General features: G+C 35.0%; 1 protein-coding gene across 4 annotated transcripts in view; it reads left to right on the forward strand.

The window, feature by feature from the left end:
• Window positions 1-21,807, forward strand: part of RCHY1 (ring finger and CHY zinc finger domain containing 1) — a 35,246-nt gene that overhangs the window by 9,526 nt on the left and 3,913 nt on the right. For all 4 annotated transcript variants that reach the window (XM_032150031.2, XM_032150023.2, XM_032150040.2 and 1 more), the window contains 5 exons: window positions 11,027-11,105; window positions 13,275-13,319; window positions 13,426-13,484; window positions 13,571-13,597; window positions 14,512-14,632. In XM_032150031.2, the coding sequence (XP_032005922.1) occupies window positions 11,027-11,105; window positions 13,275-13,319; window positions 13,426-13,484; window positions 13,571-13,597; window positions 14,512-14,632 (331 nt within the window). The remainder of the gene's footprint in view (window positions 1-11,026; window positions 11,106-13,274; window positions 13,320-13,425; window positions 13,485-13,570; window positions 13,598-14,511; window positions 14,633-21,807) is intronic.

Below are 21,807 nucleotides of genomic sequence, written 5' to 3' on the forward strand. Positions count from 1 at the left end.
CAAACCCTATTGTGAACTGTGCATTCAAGAGATCTAGGTTGTGTACTCCTTATGAGAATCTAATGCCTGATTATCTGAGGTGGAATGGTTTCATCCCGAAACCATCCCCCAACCTCAGTCCATGGAAAAATTGTCTTCCATGAAACCAGTCCCTGGTGCCAAAAAGGTTGGTGACCACTGCCGTATATACAGTAGGTGCACAGTAATGTGTAGGCAGTATATCTTTGGCAGTGTTTTCAGTATTATGATAACCCTGAATATACTAGAAAAATTAGTCATCACCATTTACCATTTAAGTATAATGGATTTTTTTATTTTAAAGCCCTTTTATGAATAATGTGCAGACGAAAGAATAAAGGATAGTGAAAAGCAACTTCATTGGAAATTTTACTAAGAATTTCAACACTGCAAACCCAAATTTTAATTCCATGTATTCCAAGTTGAAGATAATGTGTGCTCAAATATGTCAGTGTCCTTTGTAACTGCTGTTGACCGTTGAACAATGTTGGGGGTTAAGGGTACCAACTGCCAGCTCAGTTGAAAATCTGAGTATAACTTTCCACTCCCCACAACTTAACTACTAATAGCCTGCTACTGACTGGAAGTCTTATCAATAACACAAATAGCCAATTAATACATATTTTGTATGTTATATGTATTATATACTATATTCTTAGGATAAACTAGAGAAAAATATTAGGACAATCATAAGGAGAAAATATGTTAACTGTTCATTAAGTGGAAATGGATCATCATAAAGGTCTTCATCCTTCTTCATGTTGAGTAGGCAGAAAAGAGGGAGGAAGAAGAGAGATTGGCCTTGCTATCAGGGGTGGCAGAGGTAGAAGAAAATTTGCTTGTAAGTAGACCTGTGTACTTCAAATTTATGTTGTTCAAAGGTCAACTGTATTTACTTGTCAGTTGTCATGCTTGAATCTGGCACATGTGCATTGTGTAAATAACTGATACTAGATTTTAGATACATTTCTAATAGGTTCTAGCTTGTAATTACTTCTGGTTCTTCTTGTATTTGCATCATCAAAATGCAATACTAATTCCAGATCTCAAATACACCACTAATAAGTCTTGGCTTGTCATTACTTCTGTACATACATTACCAAATTCAAATACATTTGAGAACTTTGAGAGTCATAAGTTGGTTGAAGAAAAGATGGCTTTTCTTCATAATTGCATGCTCTGTAATTGCAAAACATTTTAATGAATTTTTTTCATTTTTACATCATCTATTTCCTTCTAAGCACTTTAACATATGTACCTGCCTTCAACGTTTGTCCACTTATGAACCATATTAAGTAAATTTTGGTGTACAAACGTCATAAAAGATGGAAGAATATTATCACACATTCTTTAAGGATGTCCAGGTTTTTGTCATGAAATAATGTAATTTGAAGTCCTTCCTAATAAATGACTAAGTGAGGATACCATATTTTCTTTTTTTTTTTAATTAATTTTTTTTTGAGACGGAGTCTCACTCTGTCACCCAGGCTGGAGTGCAGTGGTGTGATATCGGCTCACTGCAGCCTCCGCCTCCTGGGTTCAAGCAATTCTGCTTCAGCCTCCCAAGTAGCTGGGATTACAGGCACTCGCCACCACAGCCGGCTAATTTTTGTATTTTTAGTAGAGATGGGGTTTCACTGTGTTAGCCAGGATGGTCTTGATCTCCTGACCTCGTGATCCGTCCACCTCGGCCTCCCAAAATGCTGGAATTACAGGTGTGAGCCACTGTGCCCGGCCACCATATTTTCTTTTTGTCCTTAGAAATATATTGTTCATTCCTTTTTTTCAGTGAGACCGTTCGTATAGTACATCATCTGAAAATCATAATCTGATTTATTGCTTATAGGATTGATTTCACCATTATGATAATTAGAGTCCAGAGCACTGGTTCTCAACTGGGGACAGTTTTTTCTCAGGTGATATCTGGCAATGCCTGGAGACATTTCCAGCTGTTGTAACCAGGGGGTGAGGGGTAGCAGATGCTAATGACATCTACTGGATAGAGACCAGGGATGCTACTAAACATCCTATAATGTGCAAGATGCTTTCCTGCTACAAAGTATTATCTGGTTCAAAATGTAAATATTGCCTAGGTGGAGAACCTTCAGTCTAGAGTGGTTATCTGCCTTTTTGCATTTATCTTCTACTTTGTCTAAATTTTCCTGTCTTTTTTTTTTTTTTCTATTTGTGAAAAATGAAAAATTCTGATTTCTCAACTGTGTTCAAGGAAAACTACAAAGAAGGTATCTGCAGACTCTTTAATGCCTTCTGGAAAGATGATGTAATACTTTGAGCAGTACAGAAAGAAAACTGAAGGATTATGCATTAGTGATTATTTCATGTCATTCTTTCATGTTTCTACATGAAAGGTCTTTGTACCATGCTTTGCATTTTAGTCTTTTTGTTAGGATAGTTTGGAACGATTAATAATTAATGTGAAAGGATTCCTAGGATGCTAAAATACCAAAATTAGGAAAAATAAGATTATTAAGATTCTATAATGTATCAGATTTATAAAAGGGTTCAATGGACCCATATGATAATTGCAAACAGAATAGAATGAGTTTATTCTATTAAAGAAAAAGTAGATATTCTTCTTTAAAGATTTCTTTTTTCTTTTTTTTTGAGATGGAGTCTCACTCTGGCGCCCAGGCTGGAGTGCAGTGGCATGATCTCGGCTTACTGCAAGCTCCGCCTCCTGGGTTCATGCCATTCTTCTGCCTCAGCCTCCCAAGTAGCTGGGACTACAGGTGCCCGCCACCACGCCTGGCTAATTTTTTGTATTTTTAGTAGAGACAGGGTTTCACCGTGTTAGCCAGGATGGTCTCGATCTCCTGACCTCGTGATCTGCCCACGTTGGCCTCCCAAAGTGTTGGGATTACAGGTGTGAGCCACCGCGCCCGGCCTTCTTTGGAAGATTTCTAAAGAAAGAATAAATGTCATAAAATATTCATCTTTAAAACAGAATTGATTAAGAAAAGAACTAGACCTGGATACAGAATGAATATTGTATAAAAAAGGCTTTTGCAGTCATAAAGGTTTGTTAAATGCTGAATTTAATCAAAATCCCTTCTCAGAACTTTTTTTTTTTTGAGACAGAGTTTCGCTCTTGTTGCCCAGGCTGGAGTACAATGGCACTATCTTGGCTCACCGCAACCTCTGCCTCCTGGGTTCAGGAGATTCTCCTGCCTCAGCCTCCAGAGTAGCTGGCATTACAGGCATGCACCACCACACCTGGCTAATTTTATATTTTTAGTAGAGATGGGGTTTCTCCATGTTGGTCAGTCTGGTCTCGAACTCCCTACCTCAGGTGATCCTCCCACCTTGGCCTCCCAAAGTGCTGAGATTATAGGCGTGAGCCACTGCACCAAGCCTTTTCAGAACTTTTAACTTGTTAATTGTACAGTGCAAATATCCAAGTATATTGAGTTTCTAATAACAGTATTTGATTATGGAATCCTTTTCATGTTCAGTAGAACATAATTAGGAGATATTTAATGTATAGAATAACAGAATTTTCAAATAGAAAAGTTGTTTTATGTTATTTGGTATTGTAATATTATGTGACTCAGGTTATAGACAAATAATTATGTTCACTTCAAGTAGGTGTTTTAGGAGGCATTTTATCTTTTGTCATTGTTCAAAAATATTTGAAATGTTTATTTTCTGCAGTTGCTTTTAATGAGTGCATATGGCATACTGAAAAATTACCCTCGAGGATTTTTGAGTTTTTTTGATTTTTAAAAAATCTGCCAAAAGATATTGGGAGCAAAATCTATTAAGATTGACAAATACTGTCTTTAGTCAAATGACATATGATCATCAATAATGACTATTGTTTTTTAAATAATAAAAATATTAAAAGAGCTGGGCGCAGTGGCTCACGCCTCTAATCCTAGCACTTTGGAAGGCCAAGGCGGGCAGATCACCTGAGGTCGGGAGTTTGAGACCAGCCTGACCAACATGGAGAAACCCTGTCTCTACTAAAAATACAAAATTAGCCAGGCGTGGTGGTATATGTCTGTAATCCCAGCTATTCGGGGGGCTGAGGCAGGAGAATTGCTTGAACCTGGGAGGCGGAGGTTGCAGTGAGCCAAAATCGTGCCATTGCACTCCAGCCTGGGCAACAAGAGCAAAACTCTGTCTAAAAAAAAAATATATATATATATAAATATATATATAATACATATTTTATTATATATAGTATGTATAAAAATTAGAAATATATATTTGAGAAACTGGTTAGAGTTGAAAACTATCCTTTCATGATAACTTTTAAAAAAATCATGTTATTTGAATGTATTAATTCCTGTATTTTTGTTTGAAAATCAGTCTTTTTGGAGCTGCACATTCTTGATAGTCTTTTGCACCAAGTCTTTTTTGGGAATTAAACATTTTTGTCTTAGGTATATCATGAAAGTTTGTCATTGCTTTTAGTTCATTAAATAAATCTATAAGGCAAGGATGAACAGGTCTTCTTGGCATAGCTCTCCTACGGAAATTTCTACTCTTGACCCTATTGCTTCATCTAAGATATATCTGACTCTCATCTGGAGGTGTGGGCTTGAAAAATTGCTGTTCATCCTTAGGCAAGAATCACTGTAAGCAAATCAAGTGCTTCTTACAGAGTTTAATAGTGTATTATTCCTGATTTATGTTCTAAAATAGCTTCATTATAGTTATAGATTATCTTTGGACTGTGGCTGTATTTCTCAAAGACTGATGTGCCCTAAAGATGGGGTTTCAGTTTTCGGTAAATACGGGCAAACATCTGGTCTTAATTTTTTGGTAATGGACATATATCCTTACTGTAATGGACAAGAATGAGCTTTATAAAAAGTGAGGAAGTAACCAATTTCTCATTGTTATTAAATAAGCACCAGAGCTTATTATAAGACAGAGTCGCATAGCAGAAGTGGTTGCTGTGTTCTGATTATCCTTATTTGTATTGATATGTATTAGATGTACATATTTTTGGACTACATGTGATAATTCAGTGCATTCATATAATCAAATCAGGATAATTGTGTTATCCATTACCTTAAATATTGATGGTTTTTTGAGAACGGGTCTTGCTCCGTTGCCCAGGCTGGAGTGCAATCGCACAATCATGACTCACTGCAGCCTTGACCTCCCAGGTTTATGTGATCCTCCCACCTCAGCCTCCTGGGTAGCTGGGACTATAGGCACATGCCACTATAACCAGCTAATTTTTTGTGGAGATGGGGTTTCCCCATGTTGCCCAGGCTTAAATATTTATGCTAGAAACATTTGAATTAATTCTCTTTTAGCTAGTTTGAAATGTATAATCAATTAATGTAAACCATAGTCACCCTACTGATCTATCAAACACCAGGGCTTATTTCTTCTAAGTGTATATTTGTATCCATTAATCAACTTTTCTTCATCCCCTCCCCCATCCCATCCTCCCTACCCTTGTAGGCTTCTGGTATCTTCCAGCCTACTCTCTATCTTCATGACATCCAGTTTTTAGCTCCCACATGTGATTGAAAACATGTGATATTTGTCTTTCTGTGGTTGGCTTGTTTCGCTTAACATAATGACGTCCATCCTATCCATGTTGCTGTAAATGACAGGATTTCATTCTTTTTAATGGCTGAATAATACTCCATAGTGTACATATACCATATTTTCTTTATCCATTCATCCACTGATGGACACTAAGGTTGATTCCATGTTTTGGCTATTGTGAATAGTGCTGCAGTAAACATGGGAGTGCAGATACCCTTTGATATACTGATTTCCCCTTAGATATGTACTTGTAGTGGACTTGCTGGATCATATGGTAGCTCTATGTTTAGTCTTTTTGAGGACTCTCCATACAGATTGCTTCAGTGGCTGTATTAATTTGTATTTCTACAAGTAATATACAAGGGTTCCACTTTCTCTATATCCTCACCAGCATCTGTTATTCCCTGTTTTTTTACGGTATAAGCCATTCTAACTGGGATGTGATGATACCTCATTGTGGTTTTGATTTCTGTTTCTCTGATGATTAGTTATGTTGAGTATTTTCTCACATACCTGTTGGCCGTTTGTTTGTCTTTTGAGAAATGACTGTACAGGTCTTTGGACTATTTTTAAATCAGATTTTTTTTTGTTATTAAGTTGTCTGAGCTCTTTATATATTTTGGTTATTAATTCCTTGTCAGGCGGATAGTTTGCAAATAGTTTCTCTCATTCTGTGGGTTGTCTCTTCACTTTGTTGTTTGTTTCCCTGTGCTGTGCAGAAGCTTTTTAGCTTGATGTAATTCTGTCTGTTTTTGTTTCAGTTGTGCGTGCTTTTGAGATCTTACACAAAAAAATCTTTGCCAAGATAAGGGTCCTGGAGAGTTTCCCCAGTGTTTTCTTTCATTAGTTTTTTAGTTTCAGGTCTTAGGTTTAAGTCTTTAATCCATTTTGATTTGATTTCTGTGTACGATGAGAGATAAGCATCTAGTTTCATGCTTCTGCATATGGTATCCTGTTTTTTTCTGCACCATTTATTGGAGAGATTGTCCTTTTTCTGTTGTACATTTTTAGCACTTTTCTTGAATATGAGTTAGCCGTAAGTGCATTCATTTATATGTGGGTTCTCTGTTCTGTATAATTGGTCTATTTGTCTCTTTTTATGCCAGTACCATGCTGATTTGATTACAATAGCTTTGTAGTATATTTTGAAGTTAGGTAGTGTGAAGCCTCTCTAGTTTTGTTTTTTTTTTTTTGCTCTGGATTGCTTTGACTATTCAGGGTCTTTTGTGGCTCCATATAAATTTTAGGATTTCTTTTCTTTCTCTTCCTTCCTTCCTTTCTTTAAATGTTTGCCATAATTCAGCAGTGAAGCCATCAGGTTGTGGGCTTTTCTTTGATGTGAAACTTTTTGTCATGGCTTCAGTCTCATTACTTGTTACTGGCTTATTGAGGTATTTTCTTGGTTCAATCTCAGAAGGTTGGATGTGTCCAGGAATTTATCTATTCTAGGTTTTCCAATTTGTGGTCAAATAATTGTTCATAATAGTATCTGTCGTTGTATTTCTGTGGTCTGAGTTCTTATGTCTTCTCTTTTGTTTCTGGTTTTCTTTTTTTTTGTAGTCTATTAAATTTTTTTTGATTTTATCTTTTCAAAAACACCAGCTTTTGTTTTATTGGTCTTTTATATTGTGTTTTTAGTCTCACTCTCATTTTTTTCTGCTTTGCTCTTTATTATTTCTTTCCTTTTACCAATTTTGAGTTTGTGAAGTCTGTCCCGGGGGTAATCCAGTCGTATTTATTTTTTTTCTGTGCGTGTCTTTTCTTTTCTTTCTTTCAAAATGGCTGCTTTTAAGATTTTTTTCTTTGTCTCTGGTTTTGACAATTAGATTATGACGTTCCATTGTATAGTTTTCTTCATGTTGCTTGTGCTTAGGGTTTGTTGAGCTTTTTGAATCCGTTGGTTTATAGTTTTTTTCATTAATTTCAGGAAAGTTTTGGCTATTTCTATTTCAGATGTTTTTTCAGTCCTCTTCTTCTTCTGCTTCCTACCTTAGGGATCTCCAATTGCATGTGTTAAAAGAAAAACTTAAGACAAATTAAACTTAACTGAGTTTAATTGAGCAAAGAATGATTTGCAAGTTGGGTAGCCCCAAAATGATAATAGGTTCAGACCAACCTTGGCTCTGCCATGTGGTCAGAGAGGATTTATGGACAGACAAAGGAAAGTGACAGACAGAAAATGAGTGAGGTACGGAAACAGCTGGATTGGTTACAGCTCAGCATTTGCCTTATTTGAACAGTTTGAACAGAGGACTGCCTGTGATTGGATGAAACTTGGTGATTGATTGGTATAAGAGTAGGTTACTGTATGTAAACACATCCGGTTAGGTTACAGTTAACTATGTACAGCAAAGCCTTTTAGGACGATTTTAAAATATGTAGGAGGCAGCGTTAGGCTCAACTGAACACATGTATGTTAGGTTGCTTGAAGTTGTCTCACAGCTTACTCATGCTCTGTCATTTTTTAAAAATTCCCTTTTTTTCCTATTTCATTTCAGATAGTTTCTATTACTGTGCCTTCAGGTTGACTAACCTTTTTGTTAGCAATGTCAAACTTGCCATTAATTTCATCAGTGTATTTTAAAATCTCAGACATTGTAGTTTTTATGTCTAGAAGTTTGATCTGGGTCTTTAAACATATTTTCCATATTTAATACTTTTTTAATGTAATAGTATACAGATATAATAACTTTTAATGCCCTGTATTAATTCTAACATCTGTATCCGTTCTGGGTTGATTGATTGATTATTCTTCTCATTTTAGATTGTGTTTTTCTGCCTCTTTGTTTCCTGGTTATTGTGGGTTGGATATCAGATGTGATTTTTCTTTTTATCATGTTTAATGCTGGGTATTTTTGTATTCCTATAAATCTTCTTGAGCTTTGTTTTGAGATGCAGTTAAGTTACTTGGAAACAGTTTAGACTTTCTGGGATTTACTTTTCTAATTTGTTAGGTAGATCTACAGAAGGGCTTATCCCAGGGCTGTTCTCCACTATTGAGGCAATATCCTTCTGAATACTCTACCCGGAGCCTGTGAATTATGTTTCCCCAGTCTGTTTGGTGGGATCAGGCACTGTTCCTAGCTATGTGTGAGTAGTACTGTTCTTCTCGTTCTTTAGAAGGTTGTTTCCCTGGCTTTGGGTAGTTTTCTGACACCCATGTGCTGATATGTATCCTACTAAATCTTTCAGAGGTTTCTCTGTGCAGCTCTCTCCTATCTGATGCTCTGTCCTATGAATCTGTCTTGGTTTCTCTAGACTCCCTCAGCTCATCATTTCAATCATGATGTCTTCCTGTCTCACCCTTAGTTCTTCTAATCTGTCCTGGCCTCAAGACTCTCTAGGCAATAGACGAGCAATTTTAGGGCTCACTTACTTTGTTTCTTGTCTCTCACAGATCACTCTGTGTTGTTGTCTGATGTTCAGTGAAACTGCTGTTTCATATATTCTGTCTTTTGTCATTATTGTTTCAGATGGGAAGGTAGATCTGATCTCAGTTATTCTATCTTTGGCAGTAGTGGAAATGTCCCTGCAGAATTTTCCTTACAGAGTTTGACAGGCTATTCTAAAGTTCATTTGTAAGAGAAAATTCACAATAGCTGAGTAAATTTTGAAGGAAGGACAATGAAGAGTGGATTGCCATTCCACATATCAAAACATGATAAAGCTATAGTAATTAAAATAGTTTGCTATTTGTGCAGGAATAGACGAATAGATAAATGGACAAACATAGAGTGTGTGTGTGTGTATATACACAGACAAATATTTATACATATGAATTTATGGCAAAAGTGACATTTTAAATCAGGAAAGGGTAGTATTAAGATAATTGATTATCCATTCGGAAACCAAAAATGGACTCTTCAAACTGTATTCATTAGAATATGGATTTAGTGTCTTGTGACAGAAACCCAAAGTAATGGTGGTTCAAGAAAGGCAGAAGTTCATTTCTCATGGAAAATCTGAGTTGTGTAGCTAAACAGGAACTCAGGCTGTTCTTGTTTTTTGCCTTGTCACCCATAAGATATTTTCTTGTCTCTGTAGTCTAAAATTCCTCATATTCTGGTCTGTAGAAAGGCTACAGTTAGGTGAAGGGAAGGCATATTTTTCCTCCTGAGGGCACAATGCAGAATTTTCATGTATCTCTTCTGTTCCCAACCTCCAGGTATGTTGGAAAATAGTCTTTATTCAGGACAGTTCTGAATAGCTCAGTGCCTAGCTAAATACCCTATTATTGTAGGAAGTGGAGAATAGAAATTTACAGACAAGTAGCAATCTAACCTTTGCCATATATAGCAAATTTCAAATGGATTAAAGAAAAATATAAAAATGAAAAGCTGTAAGTACTAGAAGTCTACATAGGAGAGTCTGTTTATGAGCTATAGGTTACAAAAGTTTCCTAAACAAGAGACAGAAAGCATAAGCTATACAGGAAAATATTGATGACTTTACTACATAGTAATTAAAAATGGCCATATGACAAAGTTAAGAGAAATTACAGACCAGAAAAGTAAATATAAAATATGCAAATAAAAAATTGATATTGATGATATAGAAATATAATACATGCAAATGAAAACATTGATATTCATTATATAAATAAAAAACTAATATTCATGATATATTTTTTACCTGTAAATTGGTTAAAAACAAATACTTCAGTAGAAAAATGGACAGAGCATATGAACAGGCAATCCACAGAAATCCAAGTAGTTCACAAACATTAATGTACAGTCCCTGTCTCATAATTTGCAAAATGCAAATTAAAATGACATCTTTCGTTTGTCTATAATACAAGTAACCATGTTAGCCAAAGTGTGGGGAGCATGTTTACTCTCATGCAGTGTTGGTGGAAGTATAAATTGGTACTGTCTATTTGGAGGTCAGTTTGGCAGTATCACAATTAATGTTGCAACATCTTCTGACTCAGTAGTTTCACTTCTAGGAATCTTGTAAAAAATAATCAACATGTGAACTAAGTGATGTCTGGACAAGGATGTTTACTGTATCATTGTAGCAACTAAAGATCATAAATTATGATCTTTATGAGGGAGTATTTAAAAAAATTAGTATACATCCATGCCATTAATGTAGCTATTAAGAAGAATGAAGTAGTTCTGTGTAGACAGACATAAAATCCTCAGAATATATTAAGTGAAAAAAAGTTGCAGAACGGCATCTGTAGAAAGAATCCATTAATGTAAGAAATCAAACCCGAAGTGTGTGTGTGTGTCTGTGTTTCTCTCTTTTTGCAATTTCATAGAAAAAGAAAAAAAAGGCCTAGAAGGGTAGATACCACTCTGTGTGTAGTGCTTACATTTGGAGAGGGATGTTGGGGAGATAGGGGTTTATCCCATATTCTCCATTGTAGCTGGAAATTTTTTTTACAGAGACTAAACTTGTGTTTTACATAATGAACAAATCATGACTGTAGTAAAAAATAATCTAATCTTTTGGCTTTCATGTGTTTTGCTAGGATTGGTCCAAAGGAAGATTTTTTCCATTGTTTGAAATGTAACTTATGCCTAGCTATGAATCTTCAAGGAAGACACAAGGTATATAATTTAGTTTGTATAATTTTTAAAGTATTACAGTGTTTTTGAAACAAGCTTAACTTCTAATATGTTTTGGAAGCATGCTAATTTTCATGTATTTCCCAGTGTAACTATATTGCTTTTTTGAAAAGCAGCATTAACAAGTAGATATTTTAAAATATGTACTTCAGAATAGCTGATCTATAGTTCCTTTTCTTCTCTATAGTATAAGAATGCTTATATCACTTACTAGCATAATGTTGACAACCTCCAGGTTGGTTTGTGGATTCTTACCATTGGTACTGCTTTTAAGAATAGCTTTAAAACAGGAGAAATACTGAATGGTGTAACCTAATTAGCACAACATTCTAAGAAAATTCAGAAAATATTTTACTGTTTCTTTTTATAATTAAGACATACATACTTTAAATCTGGATGTAGGAATTATGTCACAATCCCAGGCCCTTTTTCATTATTTAAAAAAAAATCTAATAAAGTATTACATTATATTACTGATTCTATCTACTGTAAGAATTTAATTAAGAGAATGGAGGATTGGTGTAAAGTGAAGTGTAAATCATACTTGTTCAAGTATAGGAAATTCCAGGTAAGGGAGAACAGTGTAAGTAGCAACATTGTAGCTGTTGAGAGAGAGAGAGAGACAGATAGACATTAATTGGAAAGAGACTGAAATCATTTACTTAGCAGTATAGTAGGTTCGATAGAAGATAAGGATAAGAAGTTATTGCAGAAATATAATATTAGCTAGAACTTGGCCTGAATAGTAAAGTGGTGAGGAAAATTGAGATAAATAATGAACATATATGATGTGGTAATGGTATTAAGGAAAAAGAATGAGGCAGAGTAAAGATGACTCTGAAGATTTTCAGCCTTAGCTTAAGGTACTTGATTAGTAGATTGTAAATTTTTTGAAGATAAAAGATTAAGTTTGGTTTTTAAACTTGAGTTTGGGGTGATGGCAAGCTATGCTAATGGAGATAGCCAGGAATCAGTAGTATCTTATAGATTACATTTCTATGATGTTCTGGTTTCCAAAGCATGTGTAGTGTGTGTGCACACACTAATTCATTGCATCCTCACCTCAGCATTTACATTCCATCAACTTAGAGATGCCATTGATGATCAGAGATGTTGTAATTGCGGGGATGTTAAAATGTATGTGTGAGGTGCACTTTAGAATCAAATGAAATATGTATTAATTTTATTTTATAAATAAGAAACGTAAGACTAAAGCGGTGGCTAGTCCAAAATCTCAAGGGCTGGTAAATAGCAGAGCTAGGATTACAGTCTAGATTTTTAAACTTACTATTAAGCTTATTATTTTGAGGGTTTTTCTCCCCACTATACTGTCATCTTTCAAAAACTTTTATCTATTTTTTGGTTACGGTTTTTTTGTTATGTTGTTTTTCAGTTATCTTTTATTGTCTGTATTACTAAGTGGTCCTGCCATCTATTAAGTGCTTCCATTAAAAACCTGGGAGTCTTCCATGGCACAGTGCTTTCCCTTGCCTCCTTGGATTTAATCAGACATTACATCTTGTCAAATTAAGAACTCTGGCTCTGAAGTTAGCCTGCTGGAGCTCCAGTTTAATTCTGCCTCTTATTAATGTGTGACTTTGGAAGTTACTTAGCTTCTCTAGGGCTCCACTGCTTTAACTGTAAAATGGTATAACAATCATAGCCTATTTCATCTAGGATTGTGAGATTTAATTGATCTTATACAGGTACTGTGCTGAACATGGCATGTAGTATATTTCAATAATATGAACTATTATTACCAATATTATTAGTAAGTAATTGAGCCTACTAATTTAGGTCACTGGCTTTGGAGCAAAACATACATAATATGCAAAGTTTCCAAATCTTATTATCTTTGGATCTTGGGTAAGTGTCTTGAATTCCTAAGTCACTTTCCTTATTTGTGAAATGAAGGTAATCTCAATAATGTTTATTGAGCATTTTCATTGTATCAGATAATATGCCAAGCCTGAAATAGTGTGAGATTTAAATAACTATTAAAAAACTCTTTTCTGACATATAAAAAGCATATATTAATGTTAGCTATTATTTTTAGTAAGTTGGTTTTGTTAATTTTTATTATTAATACTGTTATACCTGACATTTTAATCTAGTTAAGCTTTTGTTAATGTGAATTTCTCTTTCAAACAGTGTATTGAAAATGTGTCCCGACAGAATTGTCCAATATGTTTGGAGGTAGGCTTAAAATGTTTTGTACTGTGGAAGTCTCAGCTCTTGAATTTAAAATACTTGGATGTTTATGTTGTCATCATACAAGCACTAACATTTATTTGCTTTATAGGACATTCACACATCCCGTGTTGTTGCTCATGTCTTGCCATGTGGACATCTTTTACATAGGTAAGGTAACATCTGTTTTTCAATGATGTTTGAAAATAGTGGAGACAGTTTTTGTTTTACTAAAATAATCTTATATTTTCTTTCAGAACGTGTTATGAAGAAATGTTAAAAGAGTGAGTGTTTGGGATTTTAAAAATAATTGTAAGATGTTTGATTTTTTTGTATGTGTGGTGTGGGGAGGTGGACAAACATTGTTACTTATACTGTATTGGGCATGGCTATTTATATTGAAATGGGTAGGGTAGATGAATATTGTTAAAACTGGACAAAGCGTCTTGGATATAGAACTACACTTTTGCCATATGTTTCTCTTAAACCTCGTCTACTCCCACAATTTGAGATAGTTACCTCTTTTTTTTCTGGCCATATATACCAGGAAGCGCAGTTTTTGCCAGATGCAGTTATAGTGTTGTAAAAATGCTGAAAAATATTGCTAAAAATTTGTTAGGTCGTTATGTTGGCCAAGCATAGTAAACTAAAAGAAAGTAGGTGAAGTGATCATTAAAGCTAAGACTTTATTAATGGAAAGGATATTAAAATTAGATGAAAATAATTGAAAAGAGGAGAGAGGAGACTGTATTTTGGTTCTGCAGATTGATGAGCAAAAATGTGAAGAGCTAGAGAGAGCATTCTTTTTTCAAATTTTTAGAAAGGAAATAATATCTGAAAATTTTAAACAAATACAGTCTCTTTGCATGAGTGTATTAAGAAATTAAGGTTGTTTAGATAAGGAGTAGCTTAATTAGTTTATAAAAATATATGAAGTGTATTCTACAAAGAATATGGACTAATTCCTCTCCATTTTAGAGTACTGAGGAAAAAGACTTAGTTTTAAATAAGTATACAGGAATTAATTTAAAAGTTTTATAGTGTGAAAGTTGCCAGGTTCCTAAGAGATTATCTTGAAGTAGAGGAAAATGCCTGTTTTGAATGGTTCATGTGGTAGTTAGCTTGCATCTTCTTGTATACCTGAATTAATATATTCTTTGTTTAATGTTTGGAAAATAACCTTTTCTGTCTCTTTCAGAGGCTACAGATGTCCATTATGTATGCACTCTGCTTTAGATATGACCAGGTATTGGAGACAGCTGGATGATGAAGTAGCACAGACTCCTATGCCATCAGAATATCAGAATATGACTGTGGATGTGAGTAGAATCAGTACTTAAAACTTCGCAGATTCCTTGTTGACACTCTTATTTTTGCCCTCGTGCTTGAATTTGCCAAAAAAAAAATATATACTGGTTTGACACAGATGCTAATGTGATGATTAATGCAAAGCACAAAATGATTTTTAAATTTTAGTTAAGTAGCTCAGATCAGGAAAAAAAAAGTCTTAAGAATACCTTTATGTAGTTTTTCCCAACACTAGATGGCAGGCAAAAACTTTATTCTGAATTATTTACATATTACTTGCCAGAGTCAGTCAGTAATGTAACTGACTAGGGTTGGATCACTGGTGGGACTTTTTAAGTACATTTTATTTTTAATTATTTTACATTTTATTTCAGGAGAACATATTTGCTGATTTTTGAGATTTCGTTTTGGTTGTGAGTGTTTATTACCCTTTTTATTCCATCTTAGACTTATTTTTATGGAGTGCACACAGGAGACCCCTTTTTCGCTTCTGTCGTTCACAGAATCATAAGCAAGGAACAAATTGAGAGATAAGAGTCATAATTACAGAGAAGTCTTGATTCATGATCTTGGGAGAAAACTGTCCACACTAAAATGCTGCTTGCTTCTGGGGAGAAACTTTCCTGGTTAACTTTGTCTTAAGGTCTCTAATGGGTGTCCAGTTCCAAGAGTGTGGAGAGTCCCTTCTGAATTGTGAGATAATGAACCTAAAGTTAAAAGTCCAAAAGCTTTAGTGTAGGTGGGAAAGGCAGTCTTTCTCTGATGTTGTTCTCAGAGACCCAATCTCCAGATTCTAGATTGTGAAGGGTTTGATTGTTCTTAGTCATTGGACCATCAAAATTTTCTTTACCTGGTGAAAATATACTTGGGCATAATGCATAAAAGCCTTGCGGCATTTAGTCATATCAGAGTTTGGTAGTGGAAGATACATGAGGTTCTATTTATTATTAGGTATATAGGCCTTCCAGTGGTTATTTCGTAAGGGGTCAACTTACGTTTTCCACTCCAAGTGGATGTGATTGCTATCAATCTGCAATATCTTTGACCAAAGCAATCCAGTCAGTTCAGTTCGTTTTGCCTAATGCTATTGTATCTGTAATATCTTATTTAACTATTTTACAACTTGTCCAGTGAAATAAGTATCTCTGTCACTGGAGATTTCTCTAGGAATGTCCCATGAGAGAAACACATTTTATAATAACCTTTTAGGTACTGTAATAGAGTTAACCCTCTTGCCTGGGATACCTTCTATACAACCAGAAAACGTGCACTCAAAATGACAATTGAATGTAATCCCTCTATAAATACTTAAATGGCCCATCAGGTAGCAGAAATGTACTTGAAGTTTTGATTGTCTTCCCAGGATTATGGTTTTGACAAAGCAAACATTGGTCATAAATTATTTTAGCAATTTAGCAATATATATAAATTTTATATATACATATAAAATTTGGAATATTTTATCTTTTCCATGATGAGCCATGAAATGCAGACTTTTTTTTTTTTTTTTTTAGACAGAGTCTTGCTCTTGTTGTGCAGGCTGGAGTGCAGTGGCACAGTCTCGGCTCACTGCAGCCTCTGCCTCCAGGGTTCAAGCAATTCTCCTGCCTCAGCCTCCCGAGTAGCTGGGGTTACAGGTGCCCACCGCCACGTCTGGCTAATTTTTGTATTTTTAGTAGAGTCAGTGTTTTGCCATGTTGGCCACGCTGGTCTCGAACTCCTGACCTCGTGATCTGCCTGCGTCGGTCTCCCAAAGTGCTGGGATTATAGGCATGAGCCACCTTGCCTGGCTGGAATGCAGAACTTTTAATAATGGAAGCTTTAAGGATTTAGGAAGGGCCAGGTGGCTGTCCAGGTTCTCCATGAGTCCACGCTTAACATTGGATTTGTGTCCTCTTAAATACCAGGTTAGGTGCCTACCACTGATAACTGAAGGGTTATTATAGGTAATTTGACTTGGATTGTGGAGTAGATTGAAATCTAAACAATTTCAGTACTGACTGCTTTAGTGTGAAGATCTGGCAAAGTATTTTCTTGGTATTCAATTAATTTTTATCCTGCTTGGGTTAGCAGTTTTATAAACCAGTCAGTCTCTCCATTAGAGTTCTAGGAATTGTTATCCAGTCCAAGTCCTAAAGTTGTCAGAAGTCTGTATTTAAGAGAGTTTGTCAGGGTCCTTTTCATCCTTTCATGAACCTCCTTGAAGACACAGTACTGTAGGATTTTGCTTGCTTGTCTAATTTTCAGAGAAACTGCATCAGAATTAAGCAGTTAACTGTGGAAACAACTTAAAATGGTTATAGTTAAAGACATGATTGGCAAGGAAATTGGTTATTTCTGTGGCCTGCAATAACACAGTAACCATAATTAAGACTGATAGCACATACCCCGACATGAAGAATTTTAGAATCTCATATAATTTTGGAATAAATCTTAATAAAAATATAACACAAAGGTTAAATATCATTTCTTATTTGACAGTGCTTCCTATGTAATTTAACAGATCAAAAAATCCTTTTTTTCTCTCTTTTGGATGCTGCAGGGGCCCTTTGTAGCATGCCAAAGTTAGAGGTAAAAAAAAAAAAAAAAAGACTTAATTTTGAAGTTGAAATTTGATTTTGGGAAGCTTATCAAGTGTGTCGAAGATTTAAAACGCTTGACCAAAATAGGATCACAAGTCACTATAAAATAATAGTCATTTATATAGCCAATATGAGAATTAACAGGTTTTAAAAAGCAAAAACCTTTACTCTTTGAAACTCAAGTTTTCTAAACAATCAAAAGTCCTGAGACAGCGTGAGACAAAATCTGTTTCCCCTTGTCTCCTCTTTTTATTGTTTGAAGTTTCCCCAAAAAGTAAACAAAAATATTTTACTGTCTTATTAATACTATATGAAATCTTTGTTCAAGAGAGAAAACCAGATTTTACCTTTGTATTGTTAGGACTAAAGCTAATTTTAATAAAACCTTATAAACAAATCCATCCAATCTGTCAGTTTTTTACCATGTAAGATTTCCATAAATCTTTTATATTCCCTTATAAACTTTTAAAATTCTTTCTTTTGAACGTTCTGTATTTTAATCTACACTTTTTTATTCCTTCAATTTGAAACAACTGTTAAGCAACTTCAAACTAGACCATATTTTTTTTTTTTGGACGGAGTCTTGCTCTGTCACCCAGGCTGGAGTGCAGTGGAGCAATCTTGGCTCACTGCAGCCTCCGCCTCCAGGGTTTAAGCAATTCTTCTGCCTCAGCCTCCCGAGTAGCTGGGACTACAAGTGCGTACCACCACGCCCGGCTAATTTTTGTACTTTTAGTAGAGATGGGGTTTCACCGTATTGGCCAGGCTGGTCTCAAACTCCTGACCTTGTGATCTGCCCGCCTTGGCCTCCTAAAGCTGATTTTTTTAAACACATGCCTTTGCAGCTTGTCTCACCAAAAGTATATCTTGCTTGTTTTTACACTCCATATAGGGAATTGTTTTTCTTACATCTAGTAGTTTTAATTACATACATTAACTACAGTTTTAACTCTTAGTAATCCTAATTTCCAGTGAAAACGCTAGGAAGTAATTTTGAACTGTTTTGTATCAGTATTTATAGATGGAAGCCATTTTAATTTTTTGGAAGGATGTTTCCTTAAATTATTATTTATTAAGATATCTAAATATATTTAGCTTTTCTATACTATATAAAAATAAGATGCCAAAGTATATAAACTTAAACTTATAATTAATGTTTTAGCATTTTAAATTACAAATGACTTAAAAGTTTTATGATTATTTACTTAAACATATGACTATAAGATTTTAAATTACTGAAAAAAAATTGAAATTAGGACACAGATGTACCCTCTCTAATGTTTTCCCAGTCATCTTGAGTCTCAAGTAGTCATATGTCAACCAGGAGGGCTATGAAGGGCAGAGCCTGAGTCCTGAATTTACATACCACTTACAGAGCTTTGAACAGAAGACAGAGCTGTAAAGATGATGCCTGGAGGATGGAACCCCTCCCAGAATAGCCAGGAGGCAAAGCTAAGACAGGGAAGAAGAAGCCCTAGTGGGCTTGATTCTGCCTTGTAGCTACAGGTCTAGGCACTGAGAACAGGTACCCAGGCCTCACCTAGCCAGACTTCAGAATCTAGAGGTTCAAAACCCAAAACAAGCTCACAGTCAAATAAGCAAGTGTTGAATTATATTCAACAGACACCTCTGAAGCCACTCCTATTTACTAACAATATAAAAACCTGCTTTATTTACCAAATGTTATCACATACACATAACACCTATAGGAATACAGACACAGGCAGAAGCAGATCTTAGAGCTTTCCTAAAGGATTCTCATTTGCTGGCTTTTAAATAGTTTTTCTATTCCCCATTCAGACTATCAGTTTTCCAATTAACCTGTTTCATTGCCCTAAGCAATTGTTAGCTAGGCAGCCCTAAATATGCATTTCTAAAGGGCCAATTCTTAGGTCAAACAAGGTAGAAAATGTATATCTTAAAAGCACACAGCTAAGACTTTAGACGTAAATATTGTACCATCATTTGCTCAAACCAAGGAAAAAATGGTGTGAGTAAAAGTTAAGACAAGATGGCCAGTCACCTTAAACAAAAGTATGACTTACTATGGAAATTTGAAATAGTGATAAGAGTTCCTAATGTACACAGACAGACACCTTTACAAATGGAAATTTCCTTTATAGATATAAATTGATTTTACCAAAAGGGTTTCAGGATAGCCTTCAGTATAGCCAGTTGAATGCCAGAAAGGTATACTTTAGTTCCATAGATGGTTTTTAAAAATTTAACTACTGTTTCTTAGCTAAAATTACTGAGTTCAGGGTGGAGCCCACTAAGACAGTAGGGGAAAGAAAGCGTTCTTTTTTATTGTTTGCAGTTTACTCAAAAATTAAACAGAAGTATCTTAGTGTCCATGTCCATGCCTGGGCACAGTATGGATAGATCTGAAAAAGAGGCAAGTCAGCTTTACCTGAGGGCCTATATTTTATAAACATTTTATCCAGGCTAGCTTTCTTTTAGCCTTCAGGGCAGTATAGTAACTAAGCCAAAAGGCTAGTAGATTTAATTTCTCTTATCAGTTAGTTAAGCTTTTTATTTGCCTTTTAAAACATCTTTTTTTAAGGCAATAAAAATATTGAAATATTTTTAGAAGCTTCACTCAATAGGCATTCTTAGCTGAGTCTAATTTGGGAGCCCTCATTTTCAAATGCACTGTTTTTTTTTATTTGGTTTTTAACAGCTCCTAATGGCCATCATCAAATGCACTTCTTAAAGTGTAGTTTTAAGTGTTCATTTGGGACATTCCATTATAATTTTAAATTACCTTTAGTAAGGTTTTGCCATTTCTATAAGCAAATGGCATTTTATCCTTCTATAAAATGTTTAAAAAGTGCTGCTTCTGGGGCCTAATACTTACGCTTGTAAATGTAGGCAGAGCCAGAAGGTGGATTGCTCAGGTCTTCAGAAATTAAGGATCCCATTTTCACCTTGAATCTTGGCTTTGGCTCTCATATTTCCTTGGTAAACTTAACCAGTGATTTTTCCCTACTTAAACGTGCAAGAAGAAGAATTGAAGAGGGCAGGACACAAAAAACCCTGTGAATTTCCAAAAGCCAAAATTTGCACCCCCTGCTGTTTTGCCATTTACTGTGCTTCTGCCTGACCCAGTCAGACATAAGAGGTCTTTAGCTAGATCCAAGGCAGTTGGATCCTGGACCCAGTCCAGTTTTTGTTGCGACTTCTGAATCCAGTTCAGATAGAAAATGTGTTCAGAAAAACTTGGATAGCTCAAAACACAAATCCGCAGAGCTTTAGAATCTGAGAACTTACCATGATTCCTAATGGCTGCGAGAGAGCAGTGGACACAAAGGACCTAACGTTAGGTACCTTACTGGGTCCCTTGGTGCTCCTGGCGGTCACTGAAAGCTGTACTTCAAATCCCACTTCTGTTGCCAGCTGTTTGAAGCAAAACCTTACACAAATTAAATTTAACAGAACTTAATTGAGAAACAATTTGTGAATCAGGCAGCCCTGAACCAGAATAGATTTGGAGGGTCTTGACTTTCTTTATTTGGTTGCAATTAGCTTGCAACCTAAAGCATAAAAGGTTGTTTCTGTGCCTTTTGGCTTATGGAGAGTGATCATCTTTTTTCCTTAAATTAAGATGTGTTTGCTGTCTCTTCTCAGCCATACATGATATTGAGTTTTAGATTAGAATGGGAAAGCCTAGTTTTCTGGCTAGATAAGTTTTGGTTTATATTACACATTTTCTGAACATCTTCAGATACTTCAGCATAGGAGGATAAAAACCATGTAGCAAAGCCAAATGAAAATTATTTTTTGTTTTATTTACACTGGAGTGTTTCATAATTCATGTGGATAATTAAATTGTTAGGGCAATGAAAAATCACTTTTGGAATACTAACCGATAATCATGTGATTGACTAGAGGCCGAAGTGTGCTATGTTCCATGTAGATAATTTTTTGAAATAATGGCTTCATTAAGATACAATTCACATATTATACAGTTCATTCATTTAAATTGTACAATTTGGTGCTTTTTAAAATGTTCATGTAGTTATGCAAACATCACCACAATTTTAGAACATTTTTATCATCCCAAAAAGGAAACACTCGTACCCATTAGCAGTCATTCCCTAACACCCCAGGCCTAGGCAACCACTAATCCACTTTCTCCATTTAGATCATATTTTTTAAATAATTATTTTCCAAATTATAATTTAGAGCAAATTTGGAAATTTTCTGCTTATTATAGTGTGATTATTCAAAAACTAGTGCTTTTCTTGCATAGTAATGTATTGATTTTCAGGTTAACACCTTTGTTATTTTTCAGGTTCTTAGCACTAGAAGAAATTAATTCTTAAACGGCATCTTATTGTTATTGTAGGGATGAGCGAAGAGCCTCTCTATTTACTCAATTTTAGGAACTACTCTTTTTGGAATTTAATTCATTCCTAAGGCAGAGAAGACAGGGAACAGTATACTAAACCTAAAAAATAAGCAAAAATATTATTTGTGTAAAAATTTTGGTTTTATTAACTGAGATACATTTCTGACGGAAAAATAATGAAATCATGTTGTTATTTTGAATTATAAGTATCAGGTATTCATCTGATTATGACTAGGTTAATTTTCTTGCTTGT

Source organism: Hylobates moloch, unplaced genomic scaffold (assembly GCF_009828535.3).
Source record: "Hylobates moloch isolate HMO894 unplaced genomic scaffold, HMol_V3 SCAFFOLD_2, whole genome shotgun sequence".
Taxonomy (NCBI): Eukaryota; Metazoa; Chordata; class Mammalia; order Primates; family Hylobatidae; genus Hylobates; species Hylobates moloch.